This window comes from Tamandua tetradactyla, chromosome 6, assembly GCF_023851605.1.
Source record: "Tamandua tetradactyla isolate mTamTet1 chromosome 6, mTamTet1.pri, whole genome shotgun sequence".
NCBI lineage: Eukaryota > Metazoa > Chordata > Mammalia > Pilosa > Myrmecophagidae > Tamandua > Tamandua tetradactyla.
Window position 1 is genome coordinate 83,728,889 of NC_135332.1, and position 26,692 is coordinate 83,755,580.

The following is a 26,692-nucleotide window of genomic DNA, read 5'->3' on the forward strand; positions in this document are numbered from 1 at the left end:
CACCACTCCTCAGAAAGCACCTAGCTTTGATGTTTTGTCCAAATCATAAAGCAATTGAAGCTGAAATAATGTCTCAACGTGCTATTTCAGGTACACATATTATTATTCATTAAACAGTTATTTGTTGAGATTTTACTTTGTGCAGACTAAGAACTGTGGTGTGGTGGGTCCTAGGGAGAGAGTGGGGACACTGACTTGCCCTTGAGGAATTTACCTTGGGGCAGAAGAGGTGGTGAAGTGATCCCAAATCTATGGCTCCTCTTGACCCTTTGCACCTTTCACGTAGGTAAATACTCCCTAATGCTCTCAGCCAGCCATGATTGCACTTTCTGGACCTGTACTGTAGCCGAAAGTGAGCTCATCAGCCTGATGTGCACTGAAGTCACTTTTAGACTCTATGTATTTTGAGAAGAGAAAGGGTTTATTGCTTCGTTGACTAATAAGGAGATTGGAGGAAACCTTAGATCAGCTCCATGGACAAAATAAAATCTGGGCTTTTCTACTGCCTGGAGAAGGCCGGCCAAAGAGGTGGTGACAGATTGGGGGAGAGGCTGTGACCTAATCAATCTGGGGGAAGGCAGGCCTAAGGGGGAGTGTTAAGCAGAGCATCTGTGCGGCCAAAAATGCTTGGTCTTAAATAGAGGCTTAGAACGCTCAGTGAGGCTAGAACCCACCAGGAATGGCCAAGGCAGGAACTGCAGAGTCATAGGAAACCCACTTTTCTTGCTGTGAAGCAAGCTTTTTCTGAATAAACATGAGGAGGTGAGAGTTCACGCAAAAGAAATGAAAACTGTTCCAAACTGGTAAGAGAGGGGTCACCTCGGTGCTAAAGGGGGCTGGTAATTGAAGATTTCACCTGCCCTTTCAGTTTGTGTCTGAATCCAATCCTGAAAGCTTCTTCAACGAGCTCCTAAGAAACACTCCTCAGAGTGCCTCTCATCAGATTAAGTTTAGCCTAATGATCTTATTACTGCTTTTTTGTTGTTCTTCTAACAACTTTCTTGTTCAGCAAAATACATTTGTCCCATTTTCCTTAAATAATCCCAGCAATGCTTTGCCCCCGTCTCCTGGCATCCACTTTTCAGCACACCAGAGTGTATTCCTTATAAAGACTGTTGGAGACAGAAATCTAATATGGCATCGTTATTTCCATCCTTTGGTGATTGATCCTTGTATGGCATCCTACCGTTTACTGCATGAGAAACTTATGACTGGATGGGATGTCACTACCATGAGTAGGTGTCTACTTGGTTGACATGGAGTTCATCAGTTTGCAGAATGTCTGGGGTAGGCTTGACCTGATCAGGTGAACCTGCAAAGGGGACTGGATCCTTTGTGAGGCCACAGTCTGGAGATATGAGAGGTCATATAGAGAGGACCAAATGGCAAGGCTCTGAGAGTGGCCTCTAGGGGCTGAAAGCAGAATTTGGTCAACAAGTGGCAACACAAGGAAGACGTCAATTGTCTAACTACCAAGAAACGTGTCTACCAACAGCCTGAGAAGGTGTCAGAGCTTCCCCAATAAAGACTCCAGTTAGCTCTCAGCCAGCCAACACTTTGATCTGTTTCGTGACACCCTGAGCAGAGTAATGTGCTCAGACTTCTGACCTGCAGAAACCGTGAGGTCATCAGTTTGTGTTGTTTGAAATGTGATCGTAATTTCTTATACAGTGATCAGAAACTAACCCCAACACTAAGGACTGTGTGGGCATGTGAAGAGAGGGTCTCAAAGGTGAACACCGGGATGATGCCAGGATGGCAGCTCGGGGAAGGGCTTGGTGCCAGCAGGGATTCTTTGTGTTCCATCTTCTCCTGTTTAATGTCTGACCGCCTTGGCTACCCCCTCTCGGATCTTTGAACTCCCATCAAGTTGCGGGTAATGTCAAATCTGTTTGGGAAGCTAAAATCTTGCTGGGCCCACTGGTATGGAGTTTTCTGGCCATCAGCTAAAAGAATTCACTACTACTTATCCCCAGTTCTTCTGGTGTTGTTATGAAAAATAATCAGGCAGTCAAGCCTGGGGAAGTGCATGTGCAAAGGATGGCTTCTCATTTTGATGTTGTCTGATTTTGGTCCTAGTTCTCATTTCTATCTAAAAGAAAGGGGTGCACTCTAATCATCCCAAATTCCTTAGCTTCCGTGGGGGATGTTTTGGTCAAGTTAAAGTGAATTATCTCAAGAAGAAACATTAACAGCCCCCAAATTAGAATTATTTGCTAAAGGAGATATTTTGACAAATACCTCCTAGTTCAGCAAAATGCAAAAAAAAAAAAAAAAAAAAAGCTTGTGCTTCCACTGGCTGCTTTGGTATTCTCCCCTTGACTGTGCTGGCTGCTTTTCTCTGTTTCTGAAAGTGCTGCTAAAATCCCTTTCTGCCTTCTCTCCTCCCCTCTTCAATCTCGACCTCTGGCCCAGCCCCCCTATCTTTTAATCTTTGCCCATCGGACCCAGCCCTAATATCCTCCCTGACCTCAAAATCAAATCTAAGGGAACTGAAACTAAGAACAGCACAGAATCACAGATGCTCAGTGCTCCTTTGTTTCTTGGGTCCAGAGTATTAGAGAGGGTAGGGTCCAGCAGGAGTAATCCTGGGGAGGCCTGCTTCTTTGCTGTCAGGAGAGAACACTGGATGATTAACTGTGTAGACCTCCTTTTAAGTGTGTATGTAACTGAACTACTGGAAATGGTGGTGGAAATGGAGCACATGTTACAAAAACAAAAGACTTGAAGGTGCAGTGAAGAAGGAGTGTGCAGATTTCCACCTCCTGTTTAATAACAAGCTTGTAGGAACACTAAATAAGACAGATAATACAATAGAGGTGGTAGGCTGTCAGTTCTGAAAATTATGAACTAAAGAAATGTGAGAGGTGAGGGGAGACAGAGGCCAAACCAAATGTGACAGCTATGTTAGCTAAAAAATGAATAAATAAATGTGAGAGGTGGGGGGAGACAGAGGCCAAACCAATTGTGACAGCTATGTTAGCTAAAAAATGAATAAATAAATAAAAGATCAGGATCCAAAATCCTGAAATCCCTGGAAGAACATTGAGAAATAACCAATGCAATTAAAGTATTAGCAAAAGATCAAACAGTCAAACCCGTGCAAAACCTGTCTAAGAGCCCTACTTAGCCAGCAAGTGAAACTATCATTGTAAAGGAATATTCTGCTGGGGAATTCATTAAGTTGGGAACAACTTCCTCTTATAGCCAAGATTTAGACATTTTGGCCTGTATGTGCCTACAATTTCCTCACCTGCTAAGGAAATTCCCTTATGATTCCATTAAAAGAATGAGCATAAAGGAGGGCAAAGGCATTAGGAACCCCTGTTCACTTCTCTACTTTGATAACTAGGATGCAAAATTGTGAGCTAGTCCTGGCTTTACTCTAACTCAGTGCCTTATACTAGTGAGAAGACCCCCCTACACTGCAGGCTAACATGCCCCGGAAGGTTTTGAGAAAAGTGTGAAAACAAAATACCATGATGCACTTCAAAATCCATCTCAAATTACATCTTTTATTTTGGGGGGCAAGGGGGCAGTATAAGATCTGGAGTGCAGGTGAGCCTGTCAAGAGGCAGGGTCATGCCAGGCAGGAGGAAAAGCTCAGGGCTGGAACTTGCCTGGGGCTGGGAGGCTCTGGGTCACTGGTGGGAGGGAAGTGGCTGCCTGGACTGACCTAGTCTCCCTGGGGATGGATAAGCCACGTGACCAGCTGGAGATAGGCAGGGTGACCCTAAGGCCGAAGGGCTTCAGGGCCACTTTAGAAGCAGCCCCTTGACCATTTCAGCCCTTTCTTCTTCCTGCGTAGAAGGGTGGAGTGGGATCTCTTCTTCATTTCCTTCCCCCCAAAATGGGCAGGTCTGTCTCCAGCCAACACAACAAGCAATCTCACCACCCTCCCCCTGTCTACGTGGGACATGACTCCCAGGGGTGTGGACCTTCCTGGCAACGTGGGACAGAAATCCTTGAATGAGCTGAGACTCAGCACCAAGGGATTGAAAAAAACCCTAGGATGAGCTGAAACTGAGCATCAAGGGATTGAGGAAAACTTCTTGACTAAAAGGGGAAAGTGTGAAATGAGACAGTGTCAATGTCTGAGAGATTCCAAACAGAGTGAGAGGTTATCCTGGAGGTTATTCTTACGCATTGAGTAGGTATCACCTTGTTATTCAAGATGTAGTGGAGAGGCTGGAGGGAACTGCCTGAAAATGTAGAGCTGTGTTGCAGTAGCCATGTTTCTTGAGGATGATTGAATAATGATACAGCTTTCACAATGTGACTGTGTGATTGTGAAAACCTAGTGTCTGATGCTCCTTTTATCTACCTTGTCAACAAATGAGTAGAACATATGGAATAAAAATAACAGGGGGAAAAATGTGAAAATATATTTAGTTTGAAATGCTAGTGATCAGTGAAAGTGAGGGGTAAGGGGTATGGTAGGTATAATCTTTTTTTGTTCTGTTTTTGTTTTATTTCTTCTTGTATTGTCTGTTTATTTCTTTTTCTGAATGGATGCAAATGTTCTAAGAAAAGATGAATATGCAACTAAATGATGATATTGTGAATTACTGATTATCCATGTTAATCTTTATTTCTTGTGTTATTTTTTTTAAATTAATAAGTAAATGGAAAGAAAATAAAAATAAAACAAAAAAATAAAATAAATAAAAATAAATTTGAAAAAAAAGAGCAGACAGCTGTTTCTTCTGGCCATCAGGGCATTTGGAGATGAGGCCCACACTCATTTCCAAGTGAGAGTGGGAGGCATCAGCCTCACGTCCGGGAGTGAGACAGCTGCGACTCCAGTGTTGAGGTCACGCCCAAGCTGGAGCCGGACACTGGGCAGGGAGGCCCCGCTGCAGCTGGGCTCAGTGCTGAGCTCCTGGGGGCTGGATAGAAGGGCGCCTAAGCTGGGGCCGGTGCCAGGGATCCATCCGCTCCCTCCTGTGCATACTGCCCTCAGCGCTTGGGCCACCCGGCCAAGGGCTCCTGCAGGCCACAGGAGACCTGAACCCCAGGCACCAGACAGATCACTCAGCATCTCCTATTTCCATCGTGGGACACCCAGGCCCAGAACGATGGGGGCATGATGCTGTCACAGGGCTGGTCAGGAGAGGAGAAGGGTCCCCAATACTAAAGTGTAGACACCCTGAGGCAATGCTGAGTGCAAAAAGACACTGAGCCCCGAGGCAGCTGCAACTGCCGGCCTGGAAAGGGAACTCACCTTGCGCTCCGAGGCTTGACAACATCTGGGAGGTTTGGGGCATCGAGTGTGTTGCTGGCCAACAGGGCCGGGGGCTCCTGCTCACAAGACAGATGGTAGCTACAGGGCAGAGGGCTGTTGTGAGGCTACAGAAAGCCACAGCTCAAGGCGGGGCCCTGCTGCTGCTATCTTCTGCCTTGGTCTTACCACTCAGACTCGTTGAGCTGATCCACAGCCCCAAACCAGACCTTAAATTCCTCCATGGGCCAAAAGTGGATATAGGTGCATCCCTCATGGAGGTGCTCGATCCTGGAAATGACCTTGTATTCCTGGGGCAGAGGGAAGAAGAAGATGAAGAGGCCAGGGTGGCCTTGCTGGCTGGGATAGGGGCTGGAGCTGGGGTCTGTGGATTTGGTCACAGGAGCCGCCTCCTTCCCTGCACTCTCATCCAAGGCCTCCCTTGACTCAGCCCAGGATTCTCACAGACCCTCCTGCAGGGAAATGCCCTGGATGCCAGCACCTCCCCAACCCTTGTGGGGGAAGTTCTACCTCGTTTCTGTGAAACAAACTCTCCTGGTGAGAAACTAAAGGTGGACGGAGCAATAGGACATCATACCCTGTGAGTCTCAGACCCTCCCTTCTGCACCTCAACCCTGCAGTGATGCCCCCAGCTCCTCACCTTCAGTCCTATTGGGTAAGTTATCCATCTCCCCTGCAAGACACAAAGCCAGGTCCATCAGCAGAGGCTCCAAAAGGCTCTGACCTGCCCCCTCACCCTCTGCTGTGCAGTATTGGGAGGGGTCACCAGGGCCAGGTCAGCCCTCACAGGGCTCAGACCTATTCAGGAATCTGGGCGCCAGATCAGGGGGCCCTGGGCAGAGGTGTAGGGATGTCCCAGCCTAACCCTCTCTGAATGCAGATGGGGAGACTGAGGGTCAGGCAGGAAGGGACTCAGCAGCAGTCTCACCATGGAGGAGCCGACTCCACTCTCCCCCCATGCCCACACCTGAGGGACAGTCTGTGCCCAGCTCAGCCAGGAGGGGATGTGGGAGAGGGACAAGGCCTATGGCTTCTGCCTACCCTTTGCTTCCGCGGCTGGAAGTGGGCCATGATGCCTCAGCTCCCAGGGCTCCTATGGATGAGCTGGGCCCTGGGCTGAGAGTGCAGGGCTCAGGGAGGGGCTCTCTCCCCTATGCTGATGGAACTCACCACTCTCTTCCTGGCCCCAAGTCGTACTCACTTTCCAAGAGTCTGTGGGAGCTAACTGAAGGGAGGCCAGTTCTGACAGGAGCGTCCACAGGTGGGGAACGGTGGGCTGGGGAAAAACAGTGGCATCAGGTGTGGGATGGAGTGCTGAAGCCTGCTGGAACCCACCCAAGGCCCCCACCCTGAAGACTCTTTCCCTCAGCACCCTTCCCCCACCCAGACCTCACCCTGCCAACATCTGGGGCTCTCAGCCACCTCCTACTGAGTTCCCCTCCAACCCCTTGGACCGCAAGAGCACTGCTAGTCACCTCCCAGCGATGGCTCTTGGCACATCACAAAACAGTATGAGGTTGCTCAACCATCTCGCCCAGATCCAACTTCAACTGGGCTCTGCCAAGGCCTTCCTTTGACTGCGAACAATCAGGGTCTCCTATATACTACCTGGTCAAGCCTCCATCTCAGGGTCCAGATGATGGCACATCTAATGGAGGTTTCCCAGTCTTAGGGGCACAGAAACCAGGGGTGCAAGAAGGAGTGAGCCCTGTACAGTCATGGATGCCAACCTCACACTGACCCTTGGTGTCCTCAGGCACCCTCACTCTCTCCCACATTGGCCTCTCTTGCTCTCTCCTTGGTATCACCTCCCTGGTGGACTCCTTAGAGATCCTCTCCTGCCCGGGTGGAAAAGGTCAGCGAAGCCATCCTCCCCTCACCCCATCAGCCCACCTGCCTGACTGGGGTTTGGACCCCCTGGAGATGTCAATAGACAGAAATGCTGCTGTCACCAATCACCAGTGCTGACTGGGATGCAACTGAGGAGCAGCACTCCCTGTGGTGTGACATTGAACAAGTGGGCTGGGCACCCAGAATTTCCTGTGTCATGTGCAAAGTGCAGGCATGAAATGTGCCCCAGACAACTGAGTGTTCCATAATGTTGTCAGGGTTCTCTCCAGAGCCTTCTCCCATCAGAACTAGAGGAAAGCTCAACCACATTCCTGTACTCTCTTGAACCCCCATGGGCTCCCTTGTGAGGAAGGCAGCACAGTGTGGTCTCACAGCATTTCCACATGAGGAACAGGGGCCCCACAGGGTTGTCACTTGCCCCTGGTCCTGCTGGGAGTCCGAGGAGTGGTTGGCCCTGCCAAGCTGGTCCGAGCTGCAGTCAACCCACACTCATCACCACTGCCCAGGGTGGATTTACCACCCTCATGCTTTCTGGCCGACAACCCAGTGGGGTGAGCCAAGCAGGGAGGAGGAGGAGGTGGCTCTGGAGCTGTGGATGTCCAGTCCTGCCATCCTGAGCTCACTGGAGTCTCTGACCCCCATCGCTGCCCAATGCCATGCCAGATGCCTGTTCTAGCCAAGGAGCCCATTTGGAAATTCCCTCTGGCCAGAACTCTCTATGTCCACACAGCAATGGACATAATTTCAGAAATCCTCCAAACAATTCTCATCCCAAACTGGGGCATATATCACTGCCCATGTGGCAACAGGAGGATAGTCCTACTGCTGAGAAGGGCACCTGCTAAACCCTTCTGTTTATCATCTGTTCCTGAAATGGCCCAGCTACTTCTGCCATACCCAAGGACCAGTGCCTCCTGTCCGCGAACTGCCCCTGAGCAGTGCCCAGCCAAACAAATCCTTCTCCCTCTTAGTCCAGACAAGACAAGCCTGAAATTTTTCAAGGAATATTCCCACCATGGCACTACCACCTGCCTCCACTTTACCTGGCCTGGCATTTCTCTTTTTCAGGGAGGTTTTACTCATCATTTGCAAATGACAAATGCTGTCCCTTTGGGGAGGAGAAAGAACAGAATATTTGGGGGATGGTTAGACTGGGTGTGAATGGAAATCCGTTTGATTTTAGACTTCAGGGATCCCAGGGGCCTGAACGAATGGGTTGGAAACTGAGTGACGACATACTCCCCATAGCATATGGGACCCATTTCCCATGTCAAATGAGATGGCTTCCTACCTCCTTTTGATTTTGGTTGGACAAAGCAGTGCAGTGCCTTGGAAAAACCCTCAAAAGATTTCCCCAAGTTTTGCCTATTACTTGACAGGTCAACCACTCTATATGCAGGTAGGACTGCTGAGGTCACATGGGGACTCAGACCCCGCTCCCACGCCGTTGTCAGCCACAGGAGGTGCTACCATCCAGTAGGGCTAAGGACACTTGGGGGACAATATCCTGTCATTGGCAAGATCCCTGGTTCCCCCAGCAGCTGCTGTGGAAAGGGCCAACCCACCTGGAAGCTTCCTTCCATGTCTGCGTCGGTTGCTGGATGGAGTTGCTCCATAGAGCAGGCAGGATTTCACACAGGGATGCAAAGTTCTGGAGCACTTGGCACTCATGGGGATGAGAACGGAATGAGTTGAGAAGGGGGAGTGAGGTGGCATCTCCACTTCTGGATGACTCTGACATGCAAAGATACCCCAAGGGTACAGCCTGTGCCCAGCCCGTGACACAACTCAGGGAGGAGGGCATTAGCTCCAACTGAGGAAGGAGAAGAGGTAGAACGTGAGTGCCCCACTCCTGGGATAGGCAAGGTAAGGACTGTGCCAGAAGACACTCAGGGCTGGGGCCCAGGGAGTGACTTGGACCACAGATTCCAATCCTGAGAGCCGATCAAAACCAAGAGTGACACCCAGGGCCCAGGAAGCTGGGAGGGCCTGCTCGCCCACAGCGTACCGTGGCCACCTCTATCCAGTGCTCCAGGATCCTGGCCCTGTCCGAGGCCTTCATGTTCTGGTCTTCGAGGCAGGTGGTTATTACGCAGTTGCAGACAGGTGCATCTGGGTGATGGTGGAACGGATGGTGGGTGCCAGGCACTCCTTACCCTTCTCTGAATGCAGGGTCGAGATGTCAGGCACACAATCGAAACATACCACCTTCCTGGACAGCTCCTGGGGAGAGGAGGAGTGTCACGCTGCCTTGCGCCACCCAACGCAGAGCTCACCATCCACAGGCCACTGCCAGTGTTCTAAGCAGCAGCTTTGCAGGTGGACATTGTGGTTTGGGCCATGAAGGGGCCTCTGGCTTTGGTTCTCTGCTCCTTGAGGGTGCCCAGTTTTTGCAAAACCCAGGACCCTTATGCTGGCAGGAAGGAGAGACCTGCATTTCCCTCAAATCCTTCCTCACTGCCGCCAAGCACAGGACGGGGACTCCAACCCCACATGCCGAGGACACAGCCCAGGGAGGACATTCTGCACCTCCTGACAGCTGTGGGACTCCTTCTAATCTCATTCACATGCATGTCCCCTGCTGCTGCTACATCCAGGACCTTCGTGTGGAGCTTGTCCTCATGTTCAGGACACATCACGTCTAATGTATGTGGAGGCTGTGGAGGCTGTGGAGGCCTCTGGGACAGATGGCTGGGCTAGCCCTGGACTCTGCTGCACACCTGATGTTTCCCTCTGTCCCCCAACAAGCTAGACCCTGTCCATCTCTCCTTTATCCTAAAACATTTATTCTCAGCACTCCCGTACTGCGAAACACATGGTCAGGGCAGTGTTCTGTGATGTCCTCTCTAGCTAGGAACATGAGGCCTTAGAAATTAGGAACTTCCCCATTTCACCAGTCTGGAAAATGGTGGAGCTGGGTTTTGGACCCAGATCATTGGACCCCAGGTCTGGGAATGGCAATTCAGGGACAGCAGATGCCAGAAAAGACCCACCACATTCCCCGCTAAGGAGCCCAGATGTTCACCACATCGATCTGGGAGAGCTGCTCGGCCAGCAGCATGGGTGGTAACACCTAGAGGGGGGCCTTCTCCTCCCTCAGCCCCTGCTCTCCGTTCCCACGTGAAGATCAAGAATGATCTTCTGGTGGAGCGACAGCTGGTGCTGACTGCAGCTCAACAGATGGCATTGCAGGTGGCACCTGATCTGCTTCCTGCTGCTCAGTGGGTGCCTCAGGTGCTGAGGCAGCAGGTGTCAGATCCAGAGAAGCCACAGGCTTTGGGCCTGAGGGTGGTAGCTGAGGTGGCATCAGAGCCACCACCAGCTCTGCTGGTAAAGCAGGTGATGTCTCCAGCTTCGGCTCGTGATCTGGGGATGATGCAGCCTCCAAAGGTGGCAAGGCAGGTGACATTGGAGTTGCCTCCCTCTCTGGAGCTGGAGTGAGGATTGTCAGAGTAGGCAGAAGGAGCTCTGGAGGCCACGGTGGCTCCACATCAGCAGGTGGCATTGCAGGTGCTGCCACAGGTGCCTTCAGGTCTGCAGCTGACAGGATTTCTGCTGCCATCGATGGAAGTAGCCCTGGAGGAAGCAGTACTGTGGTTTGCAATGCTGGGTCTCACATACGAGCCCCAAAGGTGAAAGATGCAACAACAGAACTGGCTTTCTATGGACCTTTCTCGACAAAGAAATGATTGCAGTACCTCCCCGAGGGACACCACCTTCACAAAGTCTTCCAGACTGCAAGTGCTCAGGGGTGTGGGCTGAGTCCCATCTTTACTCCCTGCCCAGAGGCAAAAATAGATTTTGGTCCCGTGACCCCCATCTCCTCCCGTACATCCCACCCATCCCCACCTCCGTGCTCCTCACCCTGTGTCTGGGTCTCACTGGGCACTGAGGGGTCCAGCCAAGAGAGGAGGACCTGAGCCTGCTTCTCCAGGGTAGACCCAGGCAACACCACCTGCGCAAAGGACACCAGCTCCTTGAGGCTGGAAAAGTCCAGGGCCTCACAGAAATCATCAGGAAACTCCTGGAGCCAGGTAGCAGGAGGCAGGAGAAGGTGCTGGGGGTGGACAATGTTGCAGAGTGAGGAATGGATGTTCTTGCCACACTGCCCTCTGGTGACCACCATCCCGGGTGGGGGGCTCCTGGGCAAGACCAGCCAGACTATTTCTGTCTGTATCTGCTGGGCAACCTCCCACTGGAACAGAAACAGCATGAGGACAGGGAGGGGTTGTGTCTGCTCAGCCAATGGCACTGCACTTGCACACAGTAGGAACTGCATAAATTGCCTGATGAGGGAACAGAGCATGACCCCGCCTCAGCCTACCCAGGGACATCGTGTCACCTCAGTCTGGAGTTCATGCCCTGAGGTCATGCCTCCTTCTCTGCGAGCCATGTGAGGCTCTCCTCTTCCCACTGTCATGGTCCCTAAAGGGCACGGGCACACCCCACTGCAGCCACCCGCAGCCAGGCTCACAGGACTGGGTAGTGAGGTTGGATGTGTGAGCTGCATTCTCCCCACATCTCCTGAACGGTGTCTGTGTGCTGCTGGTGTGGTGGAGGATCAGCAGAGTTGGGTGCATGTGGAGTGTGCTCTGAGCCTCCGGGTGCACTCTGCACCCAGTATCCCAGGAACTCTCACATGGGTCTCCGAGAGTCCTGACACCCTGCAGGGGATGGAACCCAGATCGCTGAACTCCAGTGAGAATCATGAGATGGATTCAGGGACCTGCCCAGTCCCTCCTGGCACCGGCCCCCACTCCCATCTTGGGCTGTGAGGAAGGAGCCCCTCTCTCCTCACCCAGAGCACACTTACTTTTTCAGGCACTCCTGGCCTCCTCCATCCCTGTTTCTCAAATTGCAGCTATTTCTGTACCTAGAGGGTGCATGGGGTATTACATGTAACTTCTTCGGCGCGCTCCTACTAATGGTATCTAGTGCTGGTATCTGACCCCCTATGATCTGGCAAGCAGAAGGCCACAGACAATTCTGCAGTTTTGTTCAATGAAGTAGGCTAAGTGCCTTTAAAAGAGCCTGCACATAGATTATTCTTCATATATCCTAGATGAACGAATGATCCCTGAGCTGCTCTTTCACAGATAAATGGTGAGGCCTGGGGCTCCTCTGCCAGCGCCCAGCCTGAGTGGCAACTCAGGCCACACTGAGGACAGAATCCAGTTGGATGCAATCTCAAACCTTCTCTGAATGGGAATATAGGATTCCAAAGGTCACTTTGGAGCAGAGCCTCTTCACGTGGAAAGGAAATTTATCAACGTTGACAAGCCCTCTCCACCGAGCTCCCTCTCCAGAAAGCCTGGCATGGGGAAACACTATCCATGGCCCAGAATCATTCAATCCTGACTCTGACCTCAGCAGGTTGATCCTATGACCCCACTAGCAAGAGGAGGATACTGAGTTTAGATGCTGCAATGACCTTCCCCAGACATTCAGCTCAGGCATGCCAGATCGATTATGAGATTGAGGAGGAACCCGTGCTCACCTGTTGGACACCCTGTCCAGGACCTGCTGTATGGAAAAGAAGCCCCGGTAATTTAACACGAGGAGGGATATGTAGGCCTGGTCGCCCTCTGCAACAGCTGCCACCATGCGCTCCACGAACTTATTCCAGGCTCCCACCTTGCTGGTATACTCCAGGTCACTGTGGAGTGGTGACAATTTTGCACCCTGAGACTGGAATAGCAGAAGTAGGTGGTTAGCCACTGGGCTGGGAACCAGGAGAGGGCCAAGGCTGGGGGTGTATGAAGACCTGCCTTTCCCTGTCCCTCCGTGCCTTGGGGCAAGAAGTGGGGCAGGAATGCATCTAGCAGGAAAAGGTCCCACACTCTAAAGTAGAACTCAGGTGGTGGAATTATGAAGTCATGAGGAGTTGTGCATCAATGCGTGGAAACCACTTTATCTACATGATTCCTCACAAATCACCCCCATTCATGAGATGAGGAAACCTTAAGTGGGACTCAACTTCTTGCAGGAAAGAAGCCAGAAGCATTCACACTGGAGCTTTATGATCTTTCCTTCATCTTGTGGAAGAGGGGTCTACACCAGACATGGAGGGGAAGAGCCTGCTCACACCTCATTCTTCCCTACTGTGGAGGCAGTGCATCAAGAACACCAAGATGGCGAGAACACCTGCGTTTTCATACCGATAACAAGACTTGAATGTCTTTTACATTAAAGGGAGTTCTGAGAACCTGCAGCCATGGTGATTCCTGCTCAGACCAAAGATCAAGTGCTGGGAGGATCCAGGTGTGAGACATATCCCCACAGACTGAGGACTTCAATAGAAGCCTCTGAAAAGACCAAATCCAAAAGGCAGCCTGACAACTGGGTGGGGCAACATTTGCATGGGGAAGTTGGAAATCAAATCACCGAAGTGATTCCTTTTGGCACCCTGACACCAGACTAGCCAAAATTAGAGAATGTTCACAATTGAACCGGGAGGATGCAGGGAAGTAGCCGTGGTCAGAGGCTGTTGGTGGCCACTGAACTGCTACAGCCTTACAGAGGCTCAGTTTCTCCAACTATTAAACATTGTCTGTATGTGCGTGACACATCCATCCCACTCTGTGGTTTCTCTCCGGGGGGATGGAATGGGTGCCCCATCCATTAGGACACTCAGAAGATGTCCCCTACTGCATGGCTTAAATGGACCTAGAATGGAATCCCTTCAAGACCTGTGAGCGGGGAGAGGCCCTATCCTCTAGGCAGCTTCCTTATGGAATAAGATGTAGAGACTCAGGCCACAGCTCCTACCCTGGAAGAATAAGGGAGTGTGCTATGGCAGGGTACAATTTCCACCAGAACTCTTGTCATAGCATGAACCCCTTTTGAGTCAAAATCACCCTGAAAACATGAAGACTGTTAAGGTCAGAAAAGGTGTGGAAGTACCATCCAACTGACTGCTCAAGGGCACAGCAGGTTTCCTCAAGTAACAATAGAAAAAGCAAACAAATGTGAAGGAGCTCATGGTCTTACCAGAAGTGAAAAGAATATCATCATCCCTTCTCAGATGGTATAACAAAAGAAAGCCAAGGGCAGGCCTGCAGAAGTTGCTGGCGTGGGTGAGGGTTGGAGGCCCACCTGGCTTTGGCAGTGAGACTTTGTGCAAATGAGATGGAAAATCCATGGGTGGGCACCCAGGGAGGAGAGCACATTTAGATCTGTTCCTTCTCACATGTCCCAGCTATCTCAGGACTCAGGGTCGGAGAAACCACCACACTGCTCTCACTTGATCATACTACTGGCCCAGGTCAAGAGGCTACCTGGCCATACAGCAAGGGGGCACCCCATGATATCTCTGCCAACCTGATTAGGTGAACAGGTGCCTGCACACTTCCCAGTCCACATCGATAGGAGATGACAACTTTTGGGCCCAGGATTAACATGCTGCATGGGGATTACTTCACCATCACCACTTGCCTTCCCAACAGCCATCCATGACTTCACGTTTGAACACAAAGTGCACATGAAGTTTCCCAACGTGGCCATGGATGACCCCGTTCCTCATGTCTCCTCACGCTGAAATAAGGAGTATTAAGGGGCTACAGAGGCAAGATAACAATGCTGGCATTTCCTGAATTTCTGACCTTGGGCCACTTTGGCTTACCTTCGTGAACACCCTGACCAACAGACACGGCGGTGAGGTGGAGGGTTCAGCCAACACCTACATCTATTGAAAAATGTCTCCTTCCTAGTTTTTCTCATGTCAGATCCTACTGCTCTACAAATGCAACATGAGAACATGTTGATCTGTTGATCGTCTCTGGCTCAGTGAGCCTGGTAGGGGGACTGTTGTGGAATCTAGGTGCCTGGTTACCAAGGTTCTACATTCTGTTAGACTGCAGCTCAAAGGAAGTGAGGTCATCTCCTGAAGCCCCTTAACTGAGACTTCTCAACCGTTACGTCCTCCTGGAAAGGCCCTCTTACCTTCTGATGCTCATCCTCCTTAAACATGTTATCCTGTTGACTGGACCAAGTTTCCTCAACACATCATTCCCCACAGCTACTTGGGAAGGCCTGGGTGCAGACTGGGCCCCATGCACAAGGAGGGAGAACTCAATTCTAGCACAGATGAACTTTCTTAGAAATCTTGTGACCATGGTGCAGTCATTGTAACTCTCATCTCAGGGTCTCCCCAGTCTCCACACCTACACAATGGGGTCATTCTACCATCTGCTTCCTGGGTCATCATGAGGATTGGAGGTCATTAGCGTAAAAGCCATGGCTGGTCTTTGAGTAGCTAACATGCAGAGGCAACAGCATTCCAAGACATGGAATGCCTCCCTCAGAAGGGCTGGCTGTGGCTGTGCCATCCTTGGAAAGGTAGATTCCTTTCTGGGTCAGCACCATGAACAAGTTGAAATAAAATGGAATTTAGATAGGGTGGCTCTGTAGCATGACATCTTCTCATGGTTTTACATTATAATTAAAATCAGACACAAGTGGACAAAAGGGCTTTGGCTATGGACAGCCTATGTCAAGCTGAAGCTAAAGTATGAGCTTTGTAGAAGAGTCCAAGGACATGTTCTCAAGGCACAGCCTCAAAAAGAAATCAAACAAGGAAACATGGTTTTCGGGATGGGTGTCTTTCAGATAGGCAAAACTCTTGTCCTTTTCCCAGAGTGAAAATGCTGCCAGTGAGGCTGGCCATGGAGGAAGCAGGCTAGGGAGTATGTTATGAGAAGAACGCAAAGAGTATGGTGTGCAGGATTCAGGATGTGTCAGACAGGAGAAGAGGATGAAAAGCAGGACAAGGTCCAGGTGGTCTCATGACAGCCTCAGCAAATCAAACCTGAAGGAATTCTAGAGGGCGCAAGTCCATTCCATTGAAGCCCACATCCTTGACATTCACCCGTGGGAGAGGAGGCATACCTCAATGTCTTCATTTGCACAAGGCATGGACTAGGATGGCCAGTAGCCTTCTTCCTATATGGGAATGCTAACTGGAATGCTCACAGTTGAACTACTTGTCAAAACTGCTGCTCAGGAAACATCATACCCAGACAGACCTCGCAGCTCTAAATCACTTAATCCTGACACCTGGGTTAAGACGGGTGACTTGAGCTGCCCGATGTCCAAGAGCTCAGTGGAGATAATGGGAATGATACTTAAAACTCTTTCCTTTCAGCTGCCTCACATTTATGCAGTCATTCGACTAAAAATTTTGGAACACTTTCTGCGTGTCCAACAGCATGGAAAGACCTTGGGGCAGGTTTTGGACTTCTTTGAGCTTGTAGCTGGGAGGGAGAAGAGGTGGCATATCCACATGCTAAACCCTGACCTAGAGATGAGGAGGACTTATTCTGAGGACACAGAAAGGCTTCTTCTCCAGAGAGTGCAAAAATCCAAGCAGGCTTCCTGGAGGTGATTATAGAAAAGAGGGACTGGATCTTGTCCAGGAGATGGTGGAGACATCGAGGGAATATGACTGATAGTTGGTCAGTGTAAGCACATGTGTTCTGCAACAGGCCTTAGAGTTCACGTGATGATATTAGACTGCAAAGGCAGGAAGGAAGACAACTGAACCTAAAGAAATGACATGAAGATTAAAATGCAGTGACCCACTGCCAGAGGGTGCTACAGGAAGATTTGAGGAGTAATTTTGCATTACATTCAACAAAATGGTACCTTCCAAGTGATGAAAGCTTCAGGTACTACAAAACATTGACCTGCCCTGGTTCCATTGACACCTGTGTTTTATGAGCTTCTGCCGTGCTCCTCCAGGGGCATGCTGGAGGTCTCCTACCTTTGATTCTGCCCCATCCACTCCCATCTTTTTGCTCACCTCTTCTTTTCAGAGCCCTCAATCCATGGAAAGGACTTTTATGTCTTCCGTACAACAAGAGCAAGGTTGATGTGATAAAATTCATCAGAGCTGTTGAAATACACGATTAAGACAATTTAAAAAGTTATTAACAGCCAAATCATGAAGTCCATTCTTTAAATCAGACGATAAATGGATAAATCCCTGTTTCTGCTCCTCTTTCCCCATGGATTATGCCTGGTGGGGGGTCCGTCAGACAGATCAGTGCAGGGCAGGGGAGCTGTCTCACTGTAGTTGGTTCCCTGAACCAAAGGCTCCTGCCAATTTCTGGATTAGAGTGGGAAGAGGAAGATGGATGAGGAGTGGACAGGACTGAATGCTGATTTCCTCAACTGAGTGCAGATGAGACAATGTGCCATCAAGTTTTCCTCAGCTCCAGCTCCTCTATCCTAAGCTCTCATCTCCTGACGGTCTTGCCAGCCAGTGGCCTCACAGGACTGAGGTTAACCCCCATGCACATTGACTACGCACTCAGGGAGTGGGAGATCAAATCCTCAGGGCGCTCCAGATGATGGGCTTTGCTTCTTTTCACTTACAAGATGTGAGTAGAGTCAGGATGTTTCCACATCACCCAGTCTGCCCAGAGGAACAGTTATCAATTCCGCAGGCTGCTGTTGATATCAGGGTTGTGTAACTATCAAACCTTCAGCCCTCTGCAGGGTTGTGTCTTCAAAGACAGGCAATCTGAATCACCACTGCCTGTCATAGCAGACCTTCTAATGTGAGGTGGACAAAGCCCTGCTTAGTGACCTAGACCAAGAACTCATCTGGAATCCTGCTGAGATGCCCTTCCACAGGCAGTGGTCAGAGCAAAGGCCTCTGGCTCCACTTGGGGTGCAGGTAGGACTCAGACATGGAGAAACCCCAGATCTTGCCCTTTTCAGTGGTGATTCCTGGCCCCTGGGGAAAGAGTTGGCCACTTGTGGCCCAAGGCTTCACGGTTTTTTGGAACCCTCTAGTTACAGGAAGGAGTCTGGAGCCCTTTCAGAGATCCATGTTCAAGTTTGCCTGGGAGATTAATGTGCAACAAGAGTGGGGACTCAAGTGGAATTTCTATCATGTTGCAGACTGTGGAGATGGTCCTAAAATTCCTGGCCTCAAACCCAGGGGCCCTTGAGGACGTGTGCTATGGCCCTGGTAGCTTTCACTTCTGGTCTCCCCTTCTACTGACAGACCATGAATGGGGCTTCACATTCTCAGATCTTTTTGTTCATCTCCATCGTACTCAGCCTTTAACAGTTTACAATGCCTTCACCCCTGCTGGGTCTGAGGCAAACATGCCAGGTCTCGTCCCCACCTAAGGCTTTGAGAAGAGAATCCTTGGAATACTTTGGCTCTGCTGGGGTTTCCTAGCAGCAGGTATCTTGGTCCAGGCACTTGGAAGCCCCTACTCTCCCGTCACCTTCATAGATAGTGGACATACTTCACCACTGTGGAAAAGCCCATCAGTGTCATCAAGTAGGGAAGGGGCTCTTGTTTCCCCAAGGGGTATTCATTGATGGGACTTTGGAGGCTTGAGAGTGATTAAGAGGAGGTCAGGGGGTCTGTTCCTGTCAAGGAGCCTTTCGGTGATTACTTGTTCTGCCAGGATAACCATGCAACAGCCCCTGGTTAAGCTGCCCATGCTGCTCACATGCCAGTAGGAGAACCCAACCACAAAGAAGTTCTGTCCCCCCAAATGAGTGCTACAAAGATTTGAAAGACATATGAGTTCATGAGGGAACTGATGACAAGTTATAGCAGAGATTTCCCAAGGTCTCCAGTTCCATGGGATTCAAAAACACAAAGTACACATCAAGGCAGAAGCAGTTTCTCAGCCTCCAAGTGCTCAAGCAAGGGCAAAATTAAGCTTCTTAGAAAGACAAAATAACTATTCAGGTGAAAGCAGTTAATTCTCTGAAAGTTGCCCTTCCCCAACAGAAAGGTGGTGCCCACGTCAAGTGGAATCCCTCCCTCAAGGAATTCAAGGCTAGAGGTTTAGAATAAGCTGAATTGAATGTCAAAGAACAGATAGAGGACAAAGCCATTCAGCAAGAAAATTCTTATTAAAAGAGGGAAAAGCAATCTCCACAATACACTAATTAAGGAAATCAACTGCCTAGATGACAGCCAAAAATATCATGTCGTACTAAGAAAACTGAAGATATGGCCCAGTCAAAGAAACATATCAACAACTGAAATATGATGCATGAGTGGAAACAACTACCTCAGGACATTCAAACAGACTTGAAAAATCTCATCAACAATCAAATCAATAAGTTGAGGGAGGATATAAAGAAGGCATTGGCCAAAATAAAGAAGAAATCAAGAGTTTGGGAAAACAAGTCATGGAACTTATGGGAATGAAAGGCACAAGAGAAGAGATGGAGAAAAAGAAAGGAAACCTACAGGAATAGATTTGAAGAGGTAGAAGAAAGGATTAGTGAACTAGAGGACTGGATATCTGAAATAGTTCATACAAAAGAAAACACAGGAATACGGTGGAGAAATACGAGCTGCGTCTCAGGGAATGGAATGACAATATGAAGCCCAGAACATACACGTGGTGGGCATCTGAGAAGGAGAAGAGAAGGGAAAAGGAAGAGAAGGATTAGTGGAGAAAATTATCACAGAAAATTTCCCATTTCTAATGAAGGTCATTTCTAGTGACTTGGGCAGGCCTGGTACCCCAGGCTCCACTTGACCCTCTGTCCTGCTCTGGTTGAGGTTGGGAGATCTCCAAGAACTGCTTCAGCTCAGCCCAAGCCCTAGAAAAGTCCTGGTAATAGAGGGCCTCTGCCTCAGCCCAAGAACTCCATCCAGCCTTGGCAAGATGATGGAAACCTTGACAGTGCCGTCTAGACACCCACCCTGGTAGCAATGCCCATTCAGACCCAGAAGCCCCTACACAGGTATCGACCACCTGGGTCTGCATCAGAGGCCACACCAGGCTGGCTTGAGGACCCAGCTGCCAGGCCTGCCTACCGTATGAGACTTTGGAACCAGAGCAACCTGATGTCTCTCTAAGCCTCAGTTCTCTCTGCTGCACAGTGGGCATGCCATGAGCACGAAATGAGAGAATACAGGGAAGTTAAGCCCTTGTTGGCACAGGGCCAGCAGCAGCAGTGTGATGGCACCAATGAGATATAGGCAAGGGAGACCCCAGCAGAATGGTCAAAATCCCAAAGGATTCACTCATACAGAACAAAATGCAGCCAAAGGTAGGCCAGTGGGTCATGGAACGGTCCCACCATTATTGGATCCATTTTAGAGATGCGGAAACTGAGGTCCAGAGAGGTTAGGGAAATTGTCAAAAGTCACACAGCTGTTGAACAACAGAGTTGGGATTTGAACCTAGGCAGTCTGACTCCTAACCCTGCTCCCTTAGCTGTGACTGGACACCAAATAAACAGAGTGAACCTGAGCAAGCTGTAGTGCCCCAAGTGTTCATCAGAGCCCTGTACTACACGAAAGGGAATGGTATTACTGATGCTGAGGACTGGGTCCACCTCAGGCCCTGGCCCCCAGTCACTGGCTTCAGTCTTCCTTTCTCTGGAGGGCTACAGGAGACGAACTCTGGGAAGCTAGGGTTTAGAATTAAGTGCACAATGGTTAGGAAAAAAGATAGGAGATTTGAAAGTGCTGGAACAGGCCTATGATTGGAACAATCATAGATGGGCTGAGCCAGAAAGACCCTAGGAGCTCCTCCTGGCCTTCACACCCAAGGCCCCATTGCCCCACCAGTTTGCCCCTCCCTCCACCACCAAGCGGCTCTGCTCACACCAGGACCCCCAGTGCTTGCCCTTCTGGATCTCTGAGAGACAGGCACTGAGCTGGACACGTGGCCCCTGCTTGTGCCCCATCTGCTCCCATCAGTCTGGCTGCATCTGCTTCTAGCATATGCATGCCCACCCAGCCAGTTGGGCTGGGAACGGAGGCCCTCCTCTGCAAGCCTGTGCTCTGGGCTGCAGCAGCCTGGCCTGAGGCCCGGCTGAGGAATGAGCTCCACTCCCTGCCGGGGCCCCAGCCACGTGGTTTCTCCACATCACCAGGTCAGGCCTCTCTGGGGAACTGAATGCCTCATGCTTTGAACAAGGACCAGGAGGAGGTAGAACATGGCCCAGGGATGAGACTCCACTACTCTCTTGCCTAAAGTAATTCAGAGCACAGCTGCAGACAAGGCTGGTCCTTGTTACTGCATCCATGGCAGGATCCCCAGAACCAGAAGAGGCCCCTGAAGACTATCGGATCCAGCGCCCTGTATCCAGGGAGTCCCTGCCCCAGAGGAGGTGATACTGGGGCAGGGGAAGCATGGAGCATCTGGAAGACATACCACGATAAACTCTGACTCAGTACCCTGGCCTGCAAAATGATTATCCCTGCCTAATCCTCCTTAAAGAGCTAGACTGAAGAAGACATTAGATGTTTATAATATTTACCGGGTAAGTTTTAATGTGCTATTGCTACACTAGTTAGGAACCAACATGGGAATCTTTAATGATCTCTGGGAAGAGCCGACAGAAGAATCAGAGAGACAGGCACTGAGCTGGACATCTGCTCCCATCCGTCTCGCTGCATCTGCTTGTATCACACACATGCCCATCCAGCTAGTCGGGCTGGGAACAGGGGCCCTCCTCTGCAGGCCTGATCTCTGAGCTGCAGCAGCCTGGCCTGAGGCCCAAGGAATGAGCTCCACTGCCTGCCAGGGCCCCAGCCACATGGTTGCTCCACTTCCCCAGGTCGGGCCCCTCTGGGGAACTGAACACCTCATACTTGGAACAAGGAACAGGAGGAGGCAGAACATGGCAAAGGAATGAGACTCCACTACTCTCTTGGCTAAAGCAATTCAGAGCAGAGCTGCAGACAAGGCTGGTCCTTGTCACTGCATCCATGGCAGGATCCCCAGAACCAGAAGAGGCCTCTGAAGACCATTGGATCCAGCCCCCTGCCTCCAGGTCATCCCTGGCCCAGAGGATGTTATACTGGGGCAGGGGAAGCATGGAGGATCTGGAACACATACCACAAGAAACTCTGACTCAGTTCTCTGGCCTGCAAAATGATTATCCCTGCCTAATCCTCCTTAAGGAGCTAGACTGAAGAAGACATTAGATGTTTACAATATTTACCTGATAAGTTTCAATGTGCCATTACTACACTAGTTAGGAACCAATGTGGGAATCTTCAATGGTCTCTGGAAAGAGCTGACAGAAGAATCTGGGAGACTTCCTTATGATGCTTAAATTCTCCTGAGTCAGGAAGTTTCTGCACAAGTCTAACCTCCCTCTTCCGTAGTGCACTTGAAACAGCCCAAATTCTTGAGGTTCCTCAGCCCCCTTTTCTCACAATACCGAGTATGTTTTCACCCTGCCCGTTTGAAATTCACTAGGAAATCCACTCAAGTCACCTCGGGAAGCAAGGAGAAAATGGATAGGCAGAGGCCCCACAAGGATCCGAGAGTCACCCAAAGTCCTGGGACAGCTCTAGTTCAAGGCTAGGGAGCTGGGAACCACACTGCCAGCTAAGAGCTCACCACAGCTAAGAACCACCACAGCTAAGGCCTCAGTTTCCTCACTTGGTTTTGCTCCCTGCTCCTAAAGCCTAAATGCATCATATTAGAAGTACTGTTCAATTATGGCTGGTCTGTGTGGCCTTAGGCCAGTCCCAATCCTACCTGAGCTGGACACCAAGGGGGTTGCCTTTTAGTTCAAAGCTTTCAAGTTTGCCTGCCTGCCTCGCTGCACAGGATTATCCTTGTAGCCTGGCTGGGGCCACAAGACAGGCTGCAAGTGGTGGCTTGCCCTGCCAGGGACTGCAGAGGGCTTGAGAGTGGATTTTCTGAGCACAAGACAGGAGGATTCACTACAGTATCTTCCCAGCCCCTGGGACAGCTCCATGGCTGGGAGGCAAAGCGTAGCCTTCAGCTACAATTGACCCTGAGCTGTGCCCCAAACACACCAGCACAGCTGAGGAGAAATACCTCCGGGAGCTCCAGTCAAGTTTACAGCATCTTCTATCCAGATCTTTCATCAGGAAACCACAACACATCTCTCTTTCTAGCAGGAGATATGAGCAGGCATCTGTGAGGTGGAACAATGGAAAGAGTCTTGAGTTTAAACCAAAATGCACTATGTGAGAAACATATTGGCAAATATATAGGTGAGACCATGAACTGGTCTTTCCTTTAGAAAGCTGAAGATGTGAATACAGAGAGAGGGATGTGGAAAGCACCTTGTACTAGTAAGCAAGGGTCCTGAATCTGACTCTGCCACCAATATTCTATATGACACTGGGTAAGAACCTGCCCGCTCTGGGCTATGTTTGTTTATCTTTTCCATCTGACATGCAATTACTAAGCTCCACTGGTTTGCTATTCCAAACCTCTGACCTCCACTGTCTCCTTCACAGGTCCTGCCAGCAAAAAGATTCTCACACACCCACCTTCCAAGCTGGATACAGGGCTGCAGGCATGGGTCATAGGTTTTGCCTACTGGGGAGAGATCAACTACAACAAAATTATCATTTTGCTGCCAGAAATGAGACCAGTTGTGATCCAGAATGAGAGAATACAGCTCATTCTCCTGATGTTTCCTCTTGTTACCAAGTGCCTAGAAATCTCCCGGCCCAAGGCTTTGACAAGGAGGAAAAAACATTCATGGCAGGAGCACCCAACCCCACCAGAGGGAGCAAGGGGGCAGCAGTGCTGGCAACAGGGGAATGGCCCTAAATACCTCTCAGCAAGCATGTCGGCTAAGGGCCAAGGCAGACTCAGAGGCATTCCTTGATTGTCAGATTGGAGAAGAAGCCAGGCCATGCCCAGGGTTCCACGGGTCTTGCCCTGTTTGGGCACATGGAGGAGGAACCCAATATGGCCAGGAAGGGCACACGTGACTTGAGTGACAGAGCAAACCTCCAGGTAGTGAGAATGGCGCAGGCCTGAAGAATGTCATTGATTTTGCGGTCTCCCGAGAGCTGCCCCCTCAGCCAGGGCAGGGGTGGGTTTGGAAGGAACAGGCTGGGGAGGGGAGGGCCTTCAGGAAACAGCTGAGTGCCCCCCTTCTCACAGATGTCAAGAACCTAAGGCAAGACCCACTTTTCCTCACAGGAATGAGGAAACTGAGGCCCAGAGTGGAAAGGCACTTGCCTGAGGCCACCTAGCAAATGAGCGGTGGGGGTGGTGTTAGAATTTGGGTCTCCTGACCCCCAGGTTGGGGCTCTTCTCGAACTCTGTGTTTCAATCTGTATTCTTCCCAAAGTCAAAATCCCAACATCTGATAAAACATTCTATGGTCTCAGGTCCTAAAGCTTTTAAGGAGAGGAGCAAGTATATCCTAACAGCCCCTGATTACTGAGCATTTACAGCCTTCCAGGTTCCCCACGTATAATTTCATTGAATCCCCAGAGGAGTCCTATCAGGAAGTCACTGTCTGTGGCGGCGCCCTCTGGACGCCCCCACAGACCCCGCCTTGTGGTGCCTACACCCGACATGTTGTATCGGGGTCTATGTGACCAATGGAACCGCAGCGGTGACAACGACTTTACAGGCTAAGTCACAAAAGGCATTGCAGCTTTACCTCTCTCTCTCTCTGGGTGACGCCAGCCACTTACGTCTGAGGTGACTTGAGCAGCCCAGGGGCTCCTGCCAATGGCCACGTGAGGGCGGAACGTTAGACGCAGACCCGTGGCCCAGAGCGAACATTCAGATGGCTTCAGACCCAGCTGATAACTCAACTGCAAACTTCCTGAGAGACCCTGAACCAGAACGCAATAGCTAAGCCAGACCCAGATGTCTGACTCTAAAGAAACTGCTAGATCATAAATTGCTTTAAGACACTAAGTTTTGTTATATGGCAACAATAAGTAATGCACTGCTATTAACCCCATTTTACAGATCAGAAAATCAGGGCACTAAGAGGAAAGTCACTGTGCAGGGAGGGCCACAGAGGTAGGAAAGAGCAGAGCACCATATGAACCCTGGCCGTCGGGGCCCCGAGTTCACTGCAACAGATGCATGTCCTGATGCTATGTTGCACTGACTCATCTAATCTCCCCCAAACCTCTGAGGGGGTCACTGTTCTTAGTCCGATTTCACAGAGGAGGAAACCCGTTCAGAGAAGTTTCTCACTTTCTGTCATGGCTACGAGGAGGTGCAGTGGTGATGGGCCTGGGTCCTGCTCCCCTCTGGGGCAGGAGCTGAGCATTCTGGCTGAGCAGGTAGCTAGCCCTGATGCTCAGAAGCCACAGGATCGTGGCCAAGCCATTCATGTCTCCGAGCCTCGGTGTCCTTGTCTGCAGAGGGTCAGGGTTGAGCTCTCTGTGAGGCTCTCAGGAGAGTCTGAGCAAATCTCCCATGGGTGGCTCTGGAGGTGAGTGCAGGAGATGAGACAGAACCCAGCCATCAAGTCAACCACATCACTGCTGAGAAAGTCACCCCAGACCGAGATAAGAGGGAGAGACAAAGAGCAGGCTGAGTGGGAGCGCGGTGCCTGGGGTGCATGTGCAGAGCCCATCCTGGTTCAGGATCCCAGAGGAGGCCTGGCCCCGGCCACCCTGGCTCAGGAACCCCCATGAGCAAGACCTCTACTGCAGTGGCTGCACTTTCCTGTGTGGTTAGTGATTCATAACCATCAAATCATCCAGTACTAAATAACGGGCCCTCAGAGATCATTTATGTTTACCACCCCCCATTCTGCAATGTATACTTTGGGAAACCAGGCCCAGAGAGATGAAGCCATTGGCCCAAAGTCACAGAGTACAGACAGCCTCACCCAGACAGGAACTGCAGAGAGGAACAACGACTCCTGTTATTTATTGAGCACTTACTAAGTGGCAAGCACATTGACCCTTTGAGCTGAAAACTATTATCCCCAGAGAGTTTCCAAGTATGTTCCTGCCCCAGGACCTTTGTGCCTGCTGTTCTTTCAGTCAGGTCGGCTCATTCCCCAGCAGCCATAAGGGCTCCTTTCCTCACGTCATTCAGTTGCCCCACGAAGAGTGAACTTGTCAATCAGGACTTCCCAGATCAACTCCCAGCAATCTGCACCCTAAGCACTCACTGTCTCCTCAACTGATTCTCTTTCTCTTAGCATCCAGCACCATCTGATAGTCATTTAATCATTCATTCTTCCATTTTCCATGCAATCATGGTCTGTCTGGCTATCTGCCCCATAGACTGTTCACCGCTCAGCACCAAGGGCCATGCCTGTGTACAGTAAGCACTCAATAGTTACAAAACGAGTTAGCAGGCAAACGTTTGAAGCTCTTTGCTCAAGGTCAAGGGGCCAGATCCAGGCAGCAGCCCAGCCCTGACACCTGAGCCTTACCCTGAAGATGAAGCATTGGCTCCTGATCCCTACCCACTTCTCGGGGTCCCTCTATTGGCTCCCTGAGGCCAGGAGAAGAAGCTCCTTGAGGCCAGGAGCAGATTTTCATAGAGTAGTAATTTTCTATCTTCAGGGATTGCCAAAAAATTTAGAGAAAATAAAGAAAATGATAGGCACAAATTATGCTGTAGGTAAAAGAAATTGGATTCATAGATTGTGAAAATTAAATTTGAAAGTACTAGAACCAGGCAAAATATGAAGAGCATTACTTGTTAGTATCTTCATTCAGTAGCAAGTTTCTTCTTATTTATTCAGTGTCTTCTATAGGCCAAGCATTATGCTGTGATCTTGGCATTGACGGTCAACAAGAAAACTCAAATTTCTGCTATTATAGATCTCATGGGACCTAGAAGACAGAAATAGCAATAAATAAATGAGCAAATAAAAAAGATAAGAATTCAA

The 26,692-nt window shown here is 50.1% G+C and overlaps 1 protein-coding gene across 15 annotated transcripts in view; it reads right to left on the minus strand.

The window, feature by feature from the left end:
• Positions 1-4,582: 4,582 nt before the first annotated feature.
• The window catches only part of LOC143688551 (ral guanine nucleotide dissociation stimulator-like), a 43,731-nt gene continuing 21,621 nt past the window's right edge, over positions 4,583-26,692 (minus strand). For 2 of the 15 annotated variants that reach the window (XR_013178119.1, XR_013178116.1), the window contains exons 3-10: positions 26,500-26,636; positions 22,866-22,987; positions 12,591-12,781; positions 11,907-11,966; positions 10,958-11,150; positions 9,102-10,669; positions 8,659-8,906; positions 4,775-6,518 (exon numbers count right to left, since the gene is read on the minus strand). Coding sequence is in view for 7 of the 15 variants with exons in the window: in XM_077166623.1 (XP_077022738.1) it covers positions 4,742-4,889; positions 5,225-5,323; positions 5,411-5,532; positions 5,883-5,915; positions 6,444-6,518; positions 8,659-8,709 (528 nt within the window). In the remaining 8 variants the exon portion in view is untranslated. The other 13 variants (XM_077166623.1, XM_077166621.1, XM_077166627.1 and 10 more) reach the window with 13 other exon arrangements.